Source organism: Crinia signifera, chromosome 19, assembly GCF_055691185.1.
Source record: "Crinia signifera chromosome 19, ASM5569118v1, whole genome shotgun sequence".
Classification (NCBI taxonomy): Eukaryota; Metazoa; Chordata; class Amphibia; order Anura; family Myobatrachidae; genus Crinia; species Crinia signifera.
The window spans coordinates 54912413-54927075 of NC_139226.1; the positions used below are offsets into that span (position 1 = coordinate 54912413).

The 14663-nt window shown below is 41.1% G+C and overlaps 1 protein-coding gene across 2 annotated transcripts in view; it reads right to left on the reverse strand.

Annotated features, from left to right (window-relative positions):
* Window positions 1-14663, reverse strand: part of TMEM143 (transmembrane protein 143) — a 43336-nt gene that overhangs the window by 13552 nt on the left and 15121 nt on the right. For both annotated transcript variants that reach the window (XM_083162610.1, XM_083162609.1), the window contains exons 5-6: window positions 2119-2255; window positions 443-722 (exon numbers count right to left, since the gene is read on the reverse strand). In XM_083162610.1, coding sequence (XP_083018736.1) covers window positions 443-722; window positions 2119-2255 — 417 coding nt within the window. The remainder of the gene's footprint in view (window positions 1-442; window positions 723-2118; window positions 2256-14663) is intronic.

Sequence of the window (14663 nt, forward strand, 5' to 3'; positions counted from 1 at the left end):
ATACCCCACCAAGAACTATCTGTGGCATTCAGCTTTCAACAATTGGGACTACTACGACCAACTGGTAAAAAACATTTATTTTGCCTAATCATTGGAGAAGTCCAATCCAGATGAAATAAGCGCATCCTTGATATAGGATATATAAGTGTGTCATAGGATAATAGCAGCACACCTTAATATACCCCCTTTTTCTTTCTGAATACCTCCTATGTCTATTGCATGCAGGAGGGGTTAAATGACCACGCACAGAAAACGTGTGCACTCATGTTTTGGGTTTATTTTTAATTCAAAATTGATTTTCTTTGTAATGATGCCCCTGCAAATATAAAGTCATCCTCTCTTTGATTTAAAATTAAGCCACTTACAGGAATTTATGTTTATACAGAAGAAAACTCATATGGAAAATATTTATAAATATACTACTGTTAGTTTGGAACATTACCTGCCAAGTTCGGAACGTCATGAATCCAGCAAATAAAAAGAGGAGGACAGTGGTCCCAATCTTCAGATCTGTAAGAACCACCATTCCCACGTTGACAAACACTATGCTTCCACTGACCAGCAGCATGGTGTTCAGGAAGGTGCGGTCAAAACTGGAAGTGCGGACCTTTACCACGGGAAGCAACTGCTCCAACCCCTCCAAGGGGATGTCCTTAAAGCATTTTAACACCATATGGGAATTCTTAGGGCGAGCTGCAACTAGAACACGCTTAAAGTATCGTCTATCAAGACAAGAAAATGAACTGTTAGACAGCGAATACATAAAAAAATAATGACAAACATAAAAACAATACATATGAAATTGAGAGTCCATTGCCCAAAATCAAACATATATACATATAATATATATAAATATTATATACATATAATATATATACATATTATATACATACACACACACACATATATATATATATATATATATATATATATATATATATATATATAGATATATAGATATATGGAGCAATGGATAGAGTGCGCCTTTATCTGGTACCACCACCACCACCAGATTAATAGATAGTGACTATAAATATTACAGATAATCTTGAAATGTTTGATAAATTTAATAAAACATAATATTAAAGGCAATAAAACATTTCCATTCGTTTGAAGCAATTGATACAGTTCAATAACAAGGATACAAACACCCAAGGCGTTTCGTCATTACGACTTCTTCAGGGGCAAGATTCCATATGGTGTGTGCAGTGGATAAGATAATATTTTATTCCATTATAGATTAATCACTTTCTGATCAATGTAAGCAGATAAGCCTCATAGGACTCCTTAATTGATGAACGATGAAATGATATAAATTTGATATAATGAAATATAAATGATGAAAAACTTCGATAAAACTAGCAGAACTGGAACAGGACCACAATTATTTGATCTTCCACAAGTAAGTCTCTAATCATGGATCTAGCAAGTGAATCCTTCTCAGGCTGAGCGCACTCTAGCCATTGCTCTATCTACTTTCCTTTTCCTCCACTAACAGACTACAGTAAATGAAAACTGTTTTGGTGATTATGACTTTATTCCATTTTTGAAGGGATGTTCCCTTGTGTATTACACTGAGATAACTAGAGTGACCACAAAGTGACCACTCCAGGGGTCACAATCTAGTTTGGTATGAAATGGTATGCTGGTACTTCTCTAAAATATCACAACATTCATTGAGCAGGGCTAGCAAAACAAAAACAGAGTTTCTAGAGTAAAGGTGCGTATACACAGTGCGATGTCGCGGACGTTGATATCAATTCATTATCGGCGGCTGCCAGGACCCAGCAGGATGGGGTTGGGGGTTACAGCATGGGGGGGATCTAGCAGATCGAAGCAGAAACCAGGATCATTTGGGAACGCGCATCGGGATCTAATTGGTATAACAAGGATAACACTGTGCATTTCTGGCAAAATTTCTATTTGATTTTGACTATATAGTCAAAATCGAATAGAAAGTTAGTCAGAATCGCACTATGCACACACAATTGCAAAACCCATGGAGAGGTGTTAAAAGATAATATAAAACACAATCATAGTCCACACTCTACTGTGATTAGGTATGGCAATATTCTTTAATTACATTGTACAAGGTAAGCACCCAGAAATATGTCTTGCCTTTCTGGTGGGGTGCGGGGAGAACGGGTGAAGAGAGAATCCTGGGGCTTTGGGGTCATCAGTAAAGCTAGTGGTCCCAGTCTCTGTCCAAGGGCCCAGTAACGGATATATTCATACTTGTCGAGATTAACATGAACCTGATAAAATAACAACAGTTTTTCTAGCATTATTCAGTTTATCTAAACAAGCTACATTATTCAGTTTTGTTGCTCAGGGACATGTGTAAATCTAAGTAACTAATAGGATATTAACAGTTGAAAATAGGCCCTGGACAGATAAAGACCATGACTTCCTCACCAAATATATGGGAGAAGTATGTCAAAGTTGCCAAGAGGGATGGTGAGGGAAAGGAAGTGGCTGGTTGCTTATGTTCTGTTTAGTGAGGGAAAGGCCACCAATGAAGTATGAGAGTATAAGTTTGAAATGGAGTAGATTAAGTGAGGAAGCCATGAAGCAAAGTTTGAGGGAATGCCAAGGTGACGGATAAAATGACAACTCATTGAAGATGAACAGTGCTCAATGGTGCTCTTCAATTGTTGCTCAGATTAAGCGCAACAATCCCGGGATACCATTGCTTATTGGGTGTGGATCAAAGGGTTGAGTCTAGGTTGACACCAAAAGGTCAGCATGGAAAACTATGACATTGACTAAGAGTTAACACATGCAAAAGTTTAACACATGAATAGGAAAAAGAATGACCCATAAAAGTTAAACATGAGTTTTCCAATTTTGTCACTGGTCAACAAGGACCCCAATTAGTGTAGCGCTACGCTCACCATGCTTCAGGCATGGTTTCTCACTAAGCTTGGTACACTTTACTGTTTCCAATCGTGGTTCATGTAGATCAGTGGTTCCCAACCCTGGTCCTCAAGTACCCCCAACAGCGCACGTTTTCCAGGTCTCCACACAGAATCACAAATGACATAATTAGCGCCACCTGTGGATCTCTTAAAATGTGTCTGAAAAATGAGTGCACCTGCTAGGTGACCTGGAAAACATGCACTGTTGGGGGTACTTGAGGACCAGGGTTGGGAACCACTGATGTAGATTGTAAAGCATTAACACCCCCCTCCCCCACTCCCCCCCATAAAGAAAACATGTGAAAAACTCATGTTGACCTTTTGCATGTGTACTGGTTAAGGTGCCTTAGCTCCAATTTGGATAGTTTTATAGATGTGGGTGGCATCAATACATTTGGGGATTGGGGGTGGAAGGTCCATATTTCTTAAGTATATAATACTGTATGTAGAGAGATAGCCGGCACCCCACTGCTTGAATGGTGGTATATGCACCCGGTGCCTTCCCAAGCCTCAACCCGTATACGGGTAAGCATATGTAATAAGGTGGCACCCAGACGACTTTCAAAGGCCACGCACTGGTTAAGTATATAACATATATTGTATTTAAAAAATGCAATATTTTTCTTATTCACATATGCATAAAATAACAAGAATCAGATGCAAAATTTATTTCAAAGGAGACAAAAAAAAACACTGGGCCAAAAAAAAAAAAAGGATATATTTGCAAGTTAGGGAGAATTTAGTTAGACCCAATGATTTCAATGCTGTGAAAAAGGGTGGTAGCCTCGGCTCTAGTGCCCAGGGCTATTCTTACCGGGTAAATAAACTGTTTATTACGTTGAAATTACGTTGAAAATCTTAGTAGGAACATTTAAACATTATCTTTATCCACAATATACCTAGTACTGCTATATATATATATATATATATATATATATATATATATATATATAGGTACGATATAGGCGAGCACACCTCAGCAGAAAACTCACTTGGGGTGCCTTCCCCTGGATGCTCCCGGTCTTGGGGTCCACAATGTATTTGGTTTGTAGGGCGGCACTCACATCAAATAATAGATACAGATACGGAGCTGGATCAACGTTTCGAAGTTTAATAATTCACTTCGTCATCAGGATACATAAAAACAGTGCATATCATGACAGAATTTATACATACCAAACCCCGCGAAAAGGAGACGCCGTCCGCACGTTCTTCCGGGTCACATGGCGTATAGACGTCATCATCTGGCTGCCGTTACTATGGTATCAGCATAGCATTCGGCGCTCAGACGGCGCGTCGACGCTGTTACCCGGGACACTGAGGAATCAGACTGATAGGTGTTTACGCAGCAGCCCGTCGTCATGGATACATGACGCTAGCTCGCTGCAGCATTCACCACAGCTAACCTCGTCAGTTGTACGTCTGGCGATACCTCAATACATATACAATAATACCCAGTGCAAGTGATACACCAAAATAAGAAAAATAATCAGTAATATAATACACATAATACTTTGCATAAGAATGCCTGCAAGAAATTTTTAATTTCTAATTTTTAATTTATTAATTTTTAATTAGGCACCCAAAATAGTTCAATATAAGCAATCAAGAATTTAGAACATGAATACCTTTCAATAGTCAAGTATGGTTACATATAATACTTTATTACAGATTAGCATGCTTATAAAAAGCAATGCAGCCCATGGGATTCATTTAGGCCACCTGGAGAGAGGGTGCCCAGTCTCTGAATCCAACTGGCCTCTGCCCTGAGTAGTTTGAGGGATCTATCCCCCCTTCTCAGTGAGACAGGAATATGGTCAATGATAACACTTTTGAGTGAAGCAACGCTGTGTTTAGCCTCAAAAAAGTGGCGTGCAAGTGGCTGATCACTGCCACCTTTTTCAAATGCTGCTTTAATAGAGGATCTATGTCCCGCAAGTCTGTCCCTAAGGGTTCTTTGAGTTTTTCCAACATAGTTCAATGAGCATGGACACGTAAGCATATACACAATATATTTAGTAGTACATGTCACCCGATGATTAATGCTGATTTTAATACCTGAATGAGGATGTAGGAAATATGGGCCAGACGACATTGATCTGCAAGACGTGCAGTCAAGGCACCTATAGCAGCCATTCCTGGGCCTAAGGAACTGCTCACTATTTTGGTGCCGAAGACCTGTAACGTCAGCCTTGACCAAATGGTCTCTCAGGTTCCTTCCCCTGGTATAGCAGCTCATGAGTCCCATATCTGTAAGACCCAATGTAGGATCTGACTCGATCATTGGCCACAATCTCCTCCCCACATTACTGATAGTATTGCTCTCAGCATTGAAGTGTTTTACCCAAGGGAGCTTTTTAAGTGTTTTATCACGTGGTGTTGGGCAGAGGAGTCGGTCCCTAGATTGATCAAGGGCTTTACTCTTGGCCTTTAGGAGCAAGGGCATTTGATATCCCCTCTGCGAGAATTTAGTCACCATCTTATCAATAGCCTGTTCAGCCAGTGCATCACTGCTACATATACGTTTGGCTCTCACAAACTGTGAGTAAGGGAGGCCAAACTTAAGGCTTTTAGGGTGAAAACTGGAAGCATGTAACAGGGAATTAGCATCAGTTTTTTTAGTAAATACATCAGTTGTGATCACACCATCTTGGATGGTGAGCATCACATCCAAAAAGCTGACACAATGTGTATCCACAGTATATGTCAGCTTGATGGGACTAAGGCTATTGTTTTGACGTGTGACGACAGTAGCCAACTCCTGGGCAGATCCCCTCCAAATAAGGAACAGGTCATCAATGTATCTGGCATAGAAGACCACCATGCCAGATACATTGATGTCCGTGAAGAAGATGTCACGCTCAACTTGCAGCATAAAGGTGTTGGCATATGCCGGAGCAAAATTACTGCCCATGGCACAGCCCGACATTTGGATATAATAGCACCCATTAAAAAGAAAATAGTTGTGCGTCAACACCATCTCCAGTAAACTCAAGAAAAAATCAACATTGGGACCCTTGTACAGGGCATTCCCATCAATCAATCTTTTGACAGCCAGTAAACCTTGGTCATTGGGTATGACTGTATATAGACTTGAAACATCCAAGCTACACAGCAGACTACCCGTGGGGACATGATCAATTTCATTAAGTCTCTGCAAAAAAGCAGTTGTGTCGCGTAAGAACCCAGTGGTAGCTGTAACACACGGTTGAAGTATAGCATCTATATACGTGGATACGTTCTGGAATAACGATCCACGTGCAGCTATTATGGGTCTGCCCGGTGGGGGCGTAATTCCCTTATGAATCTTTGGAAGTGTGTACAGGAGTGGTACTGTCGGTTCTGGTTGACTTAATGCTTTAGATAATTCTGAGCTAATAACACCAGCAGACACCGCCTCCTGTAACACACCATCCAATAGTCTCATAAATTGTTCAGTAGGGTCCTTCCGCAACAATTTATACACATTAGTATCAGCAAGTTGCCTCTCAATTTCTGCGACATAATCTGCAAGATTTTGTAAAACAATTGCCCCGCCTTTATCTGCGGGGCGAATAACCAAGTCTGTGTAAGTACCCAGATCCTTCAGTGCATCAGCCTCTACCTTAGTGAGGTTACTGTGTGTTTTGGCACATTTTGAGTTTTTTCCTATTTCAGATGTTACATCATGTGCAAGCATTCTATTGAATGTTTTGATGGTGGCACTGTTGGATAGGGGTTCAAACACAGACTTGGGTTGCAATCTCTGTACTTGACTAGGAATATCATCCTTAATGGGAACATTCCCCTTCTTGTTCCTAGTAAAAAATTCTTTAAGCTTCAATTGCCTTGAAAGTTTGTATTTCTCAATTTCCCACTTAGTGGGATTAAACAATGTTGTAGGAACAAAAGACAAGCCCTTATTCAAAACACTCAATTCATGTTCATTCAATATATGATTGGATAAGTTATAAACTAAATTCTCGTGGGGGGGCGTCCTCTGCCCCTTCCTTTTCCTTTGGCACTGGCCACCGCGCCTCGTCCGATGGCGCCGGTGCCAGTCCTCGTTCTTGCCCCTAAAGGGAGAGAACCAGAGGGTGGTCTAGACATAATGTTGGCATTGTCCGAATCACTGGTTGTGGTAGCCTCAGCTGATGAATCGATAGTTCTAGATGAGGCTGCTGTATTCCGTGTTCTATTCCTATAACCTCTCCGATTGTAGTTAGGCTGTGACGGCCCACCAGACAACCAGTGATATACCTTGTTTTGGTCATAGTCATTTTTAACACGGTCCATTTTGTTCTTTTTGAACAATATTAAGTCTCTGCGATAATCAGCAATCTGTTTAGTCAGCTTGTCAGTCCAATCAATAGTAGTATCAGATTCAAACGTGGCTTTATGAGTTGTCTCAAAAGCCTCAATTTTCTCCCTTGCAATCAGCAGTTCCCTGTTAGCCTCCTCCACAACCAATAAGATAAGATCAAAACTGCACTTATTGACAATAGCAATCCAGCGTTTACAAAATGTTGTACTAAAACGTCCAATTGTGGGGGCATTTTTAACTCGGAAGCCGCGGGGGATCAATTTATTTCTAAAGTACTCACTCAACGTAATGCCATGATATAAATAGTCAATTTCCCGTTGTTTGAGTTTGAGTAAATCTTTATACAGCTGGTTGGCAGATCGCATCTCAGTCTCCTCATTAAAGCGTTCCTTACTCAGGATTTTATCAGCTTCAGTTTCGGAAAATGACAACATGTTGCCTTTAGTTGCAAGTGCTATATTCTCGCCAGCAAAGTCATCAACACCATAATCACCACGTGTAGGTAAAACATCAGTGCCAGACTCCATGTCTGAACAACAAATATAAGGCAGGGATCCTGTATATATAGACGATTCAATGGGTGCTCAGAGCCAAGCAATTAGGGATACTCCACTCCCAAAACAGCAATGATAGGTACGATATAGGCGAGCACACCTCAGCAGAAAACTCACTTGGGGTGCCTTCCCCTGGATGCTCCCGGTCTTGGGGTCCACAATGTATTTGGTTTGTAGGGCGGCACTCACATCAAATAATAGATACAGATACGGAGCTGGATCAACGTTTCGAAGTTTAATAATTCACTTCGTCATCAGGATACATAAAAACAGTGCATATCATGACAGAATTTATACATACCAAACCCCGCGAAAAGGAGACGCCGTCCGCACGTTCTTCCGGGTCACATGGCGTATAGACGTCATCATCTGGCTGCCGTTACTATGGTATCAGCATAGCATTCGGCGCTCAGACGGCGCGTCGACGCTGTTACCCGGGACACTGAGGAATCAGACTGATAGGTGAATTATTAAACTTCGAAACGTTGATCCAGCTCCGTATCTGTATCTATTATTTGATGTGAGTGCCGCCCTACAAACCAAATACATTGTGGACCCCAAGACCGGGAGCATCCAGGGGAAGGCACCCCAAGTGAGTTTTCTGCTGAGGTGTGCTCGCCTATATCGTACCTATCATTGCTGTTTTGGGAGTGGAGTATCCCTAATTGCTTGGCTCTGAGCACCCATTGAATCGTCTATATATACAGGATCCCTGCCTTATATTTGTTGTTCAGACATGGAGTCTGGCACTGATGTTTTACCTACACGTGGTGATTATGGTGTTGATGACTTTGCTGGCGAGAATATAGCACTTGCAACTAAAGGCAACATGTTGTCATTTTCCGAAACTGAAGCTGATAAAATCCTGAGTAAGGAACGCTTTAATGAGGAGACTGAGATGCGATCTGCCAACCAGCTGTATAAAGATTTACTCAAACTCAAACAACGGGAAATTGACTATTTATATCATGGCATTACGTTGAGTGAGTACTTTAGAAATAAATTGATCCCCCGCGGCTTCCGAGTTAAAAATGCCCCCACAATTGGACGTTTTAGTACAACATTTTGTAAACGCTGGATTGCTATTGTCAATAAGTGCAGTTTTGATCTTATCTTATTGGTTGTGGAGGAGGCTAACAGGGAACTGCTGATTGCAAGGGAGAAAATTGAGGCTTTTGAGACAACTCATAAAGCCACGTTTGAATCTGATACTACTATTGATTGGACTGACAAGCTGACTAAACAGATTGCTGATTATCGCAGAGACTTAATATTGTTCAAAAAGAACAAAATGGACCGTGTTAAAAATGACTATGACCAAAACAAGGTATATCACTGGTTGTCTGGTGGGCCGTCACAGCCTAACTACAATCGGAGAGGTTATAGGAATAGAACACGGAATACAGCAGCCTCATCTAGAACTATCGATTCATCAGCTGAGGCTACCACAACCAGTGATTCGGACAATGCCAACATTATGTCTAGACCACCCTCTGGTTCTCTCCCTTTAGGGGCAAGAACGAGGACTGGCACCGGCGCCATCGGACGAGGCGCGGTGGCCAGTGCCAAAGGAAAAGGAAGGGGCAGAGGACGCCCCCCCACGAGAATTTAGTTTATAACTTATCCAATCATATATTGAATGAACATGAATTGAGTGTTTTGAATAAGGGCTTGTCTTTTGTTCCTACAACATTGTTTAATCCCACTAAGTGGGAAATTGAGAAATACAAACTTTCAAGGCAATTGAAGCTTAAAGAATTTTTTACTAGGAACAAGAAGGGGAATGTTCCCATTAAGGATGATATTCCTAGTCAAGTACAGAGATTGCAACCCAAGTCTGTGTTTGAACCCCTATCCAACAGTGCCACCATCAAAACATTCAATAGAATGCTTGCACATGATGTAACATCTGAAATAGGAAAAAACTCAAAATGTGCCAAAACACACAGTAACCTCACTAAGGTAGAGGCTGATGCACTGAAGGATCTGGGTACTTACACAGACTTGGTTATTCGCCCCGCAGATAAAGGCGGGGCAATTGTTTTACAAAATCTTGCAGATTATGTCGCAGAAATTGAGAGGCAACTTGCTGATACTAATGTGTATAAATTGTTGCGGAAGGACCCTACTGAACAATTTATGAGACTATTGGATGGTGTGTTACAGGAGGCGGTGTCTGCTGGTGTTATTAGCTCAGAATTATCTAAAGCATTAAGTCAACCAGAACCGACAGTACCACTCCTGTACACACTTCCAAAGATTCATAAGGGAATTACGCCCCCACCGGGCAGACCCATAATAGCTGCACGTGGATCGTTATTCCAGAACGTATCCACGTATATAGATGCTATACTTCAACCGTGTGTTACAGCTACCACTGGGTTCTTACGCGACACAACTGCTTTTTTGCAGAGACTTAATGAAATTGATCATGTCCCCACGGGTAGTCTGCTGTGTAGCTTGGATGTTTCAAGTCTATATACAGTCATACCCAATGACCAAGGTTTACTGGCTGTCAAAAGATTGATTGATGGGAATGCCCTGTACAAGGGTCCCAATGTTGATTTTTTCTTGAGTTTACTGGAGATGGTGTTGACGCACAACTATTTTCTTTTTAATGGGTGCTATTATATCCAAATGTCGGGCTGTGCCATGGGCAGTAATTTTGCTCCGGCATATGCCAACACCTTTATGCTGCAAGTTGAGCGTGACATCTTCTTCACGGACATCAATGTATCTGGCATGGTGGTCTTCTATGCCAGATACATTGATGACCTGTTCCTTATTTGGAGGGGATCTGCCCAGGAGTTGGCTACTGTCGTCACACGTCAAAACAATAGCCTTAGTCCCATCAAGCTGACATATACTGTGGATACACATTGTGTCAGCTTTTTGGATGTGATGCTCACCATCCAAGATGGTGTGATCACAACTGATGTATTTACTAAAAAAACTGATGCTAATTCCCTGTTACATGCTTCCAGTTTTCACCCTAAAAGCCTTAAGTTTGGCCTCCCTTACTCACAGTTTGTGAGAGCCAAACGTATATGTAGCAGTGATGCACTGGCTGAACAGGCTATTGATAAGATGGTGACTAAATTCTCGCAGAGGGGATATCAAATGCCCTTGCTCCTAAAGGCCAAGAGTAAAGCCCTTGATCAATCTAGGGACCGACTCCTCTGCCCAACACCACGTGATAAAACACTTAAAAAGCTCCCTTGGGTAAAACACTTCAATGCTGAGAGCAATACTATCAGTAATGTGGGGAGGAGATTGTGGCCAATGATCGAGTCAGATCCTACATTGGGTCTTACAGATATGGGACTCATGAGCTGCTATACCAGGGGAAGGAACCTGAGAGACCATTTGGTCAAGGCTGACGTTACAGGTCTTCGGCACCAAAATAGTGAGCAGTTCCTTAGGCCCAGGAATGGCTGCTATAGGTGCCTTGACTGCACGTCTTGCAGATCAATGTCGTCTGGCCCATATTTCCTACATCCTCATTCAGGTATTAAAATCAGCATTAATCATCGGGTGACATGTACTACTAAATATATTGTGTATATGCTTACGTGTCCATGCTCATTGAACTATGTTGGAAAAACTCAAAGAACCCTTAGGGACAGACTTGCGGGACATAGATCCTCTATTAAAGCAGCATTTGAAAAAGGTGGCAGTGATCAGCCACTTGCACGCCACTTTTTTGAGGCTAAACACAGCGTTGCTTCACTCAAAAGTGTTATCATTGACCATATTCCTGTCTCACTGAGAAGGGGGGATAGATCCCTCAAACTACTCAGGGCAGAGGCCAGTTGGATTCAGAGACTGGGCACCCTCTCTCCAGGTGGCCTAAATGAATCCCATGGGCTGCATTGCTTTTTATAAGCATGCTAATCTGTAATAAAGTATTATATGTAACCATACTTGACTATTGAAAGGTATTCATGTTCTAAATTCTTGATTGCTTATATTGAACTATTTTGGGTGCCTAATTAAAAATTAATAAATTAAAAATTAGAAATTAAAAATTTCTTGCAGGCATTCTTATGCAAAGTATTATGTGTATTATATTACTGATTATTTTTCTTATTTTGGTGTATCACTTGCACTGGGTATTATTGTATATGTATTGAGGTATCGCCAGACGTACAACTGACGAGGTTAGCTGTGGTGAATGCTGCAGCGAGCTAGCGTCATGTATCCATGACGACGGGCTGCTGCGTAAACACCTATCAGTCTGATTCCTCAGTGTCCCGGGTAACAGCGTCGACGCGCCGTCTGAGCGCCGAATGCTATGCTGATACCATAGTAACGGCAGCCAGATGATGACGTCTATACGCCATGTGACCCGGAAGAACGTGCGGACGGCGTCTCCTTTTCGCGGGGTTTGGTATGTATAAATTCTGTCATGATATGCACTGTTTTTATGTATCCTGATGACGAAGTGAATTATTAAACTTCGAAACGTTGATCCAGCTCCGTATCTGTATCTATTATTTGATGTGAGTGCCGCCCTACAAACCAAATATATATATATATATATATATATATATATATATATATATATATATATTTATATTTATATAACAGGGAGAATATAGCGGCACTCACGGACTTGTTCAAATAAACACTCTTAACTCGAGTTACTTCAATGTTTCGGTCTTTATTTTATAAGACCTTCATCAGGAATAAAAATAACATGCACCTCTTAAATACTTTTACAAACTAACAAAAAACTGTGTCTATCAGCTGTGACCTCCCACTTCCGGTGATGACGTGTTCAGAACAAAAACACGCCCAGTACTGACGTGCATAATCCGGAGTCAGACTCTCAAAAAATAAAAAAATGTGTGGTGACCATCACCATGGTAACCTCCTTAACATACACAGAGGTGGATCACGGCAGCTGCAAAATAAAGTATATTACAAAATATATAAACTTTTACTGCACTACTTTACTATATATATATATATATATATATATATATATATATATATATATATATATATCACTATGGAACCTATAGTTGTGCTGTGCATTAGTTGGGACGAGGCGAGGTACAATGTGGTGTACATTGTGTAGTGTGTAGACATAACCGCACATAATTTACAGGAGGAATGATTGATTGCAATCCTCCAACACAATATGTCATGCCACTGTTTGTAAGATTACATGGTACATACGCCTAAAGGGGTGTACACACTCTTCGATTTTGACAGGTTTTCAATTCTTTTTTTGCTTATAGAAGCAAAACGGAATCAAAATCGAATAGTTTTTAAGGCGCTTTCGATCCACATTCAATTCGATGCACGCTCCTGTTTTCTCTATATCAAAAAGAAAAATAGACTGTGCAGGCAAGGAAATATCAGATCCGATCCAGTAAATCGAATGTGTACGCTGTGCCTTAAATGCACATCGAATTCGATATTGAATGCTAAAGTGCAGATCGAATGTGAAATTGAATGGAAAGCAAAGGCCAAATCGAAAGGGGGTGGAATTGGGGAAATCGGAAGCAAATCGAATCGAAAGTGAATCGATGCGTGTGTACACACCTTTATATTGTGTGCTTTAAGATTTAGTTAATGTGGAAGAACCATCACATTGTTTGTTACACCAAACTAGTTTAATAATTATGTTTGAGTGGGATTTTGGCACATACCGTACTACGCTTTATGCCTTAACAGTATGCTACGCTCTGATAAATGGTGAAGTGGAAGTATACAAGCTATAATGCATCATTTTTATTATGTGTCCATATATGTATCGCCTCTCCGCAACAGAATTATTATGGGAGCAAGGTATTGCAAATAAGTACTTGCACTTAGATCAGTTGATGCTTAATAAAGAGAAATCAGATAAAGTCTATCTTTTCCATCTACATTACATGCAGCCAACTTGCAGTCTAAATCAATATTTATGAGAGTGCAGCCTATCAATCAGCTAGGAGGCAGTGACAGATTACCCAGGCAATTCACGGCACGATATTCATGAGGGATGGCTTCCTAATGAATTGATGGACTGTATTCTCATGAATACTGGCACAGCCCACCGATCCAGTGCCTACGCTGTGAGCGGTTGACAGGTGCACTTGAAAGGGTTATTTAATGGCCTCAAACAATGCGATTGAATAAAAGGATCATTCAGAAATTTCACTGTCCAACTTTGATCATAGGAAGCGCCCATTACGTGGAAAGTCATCGGCGGGGAATCATCACAAGCAAGTGATCTTCTCTCTGCACACTGCTCAGTTTCCTTAATTTATCATACTTAGATCACTGCGTGCACAGGCCCTGTGGGCAGCTCATTCAGATATAGAATCCCTTAGATGTGACAGGCCTAGCTTAAAGTTTCTTTGTTACATGCACACAACAGTACATTTAACACTTAGGAGCAGGCATCATAGCTAAACAGATTTACTGCATGTTATTTCTGGACAGGTAAATGTAGAATTTGAAGGAGCGTGAGATTATCACACATACTGGCAGAAGCATGCTTGTTGTGCACCTGAGATTGTGTCCTGCTAGTGCACGCACAAATTACAGCTGTCCATTGCGCATCCCTGCTAGCATACCATCAATGGTTAAGCTGCAACAATTCCATGTGCTGCTTCCAATGGTCAACCCGAATTGAAAAGGTCACAGTTCACTTTGCTGGCTCTGACAGTCCAACAGACAATTTAAAAATGTGCCCGAGGGCTGTTTGAGCCAGGAAAGGAGGGGCATTTCCAGCTGTCATAAACATCTCTAATACTCCCCCAACACACAAAGCACCCTTTTCAAATCGAAGTAATGTCACAGTAAATAAGTGGATTAAAAGCAACAGCTTATGCTTTTGGGTAATAGAACTCACCAAGAAGTGCAGGTTATAGTGGTGATAAAGGGGATAAT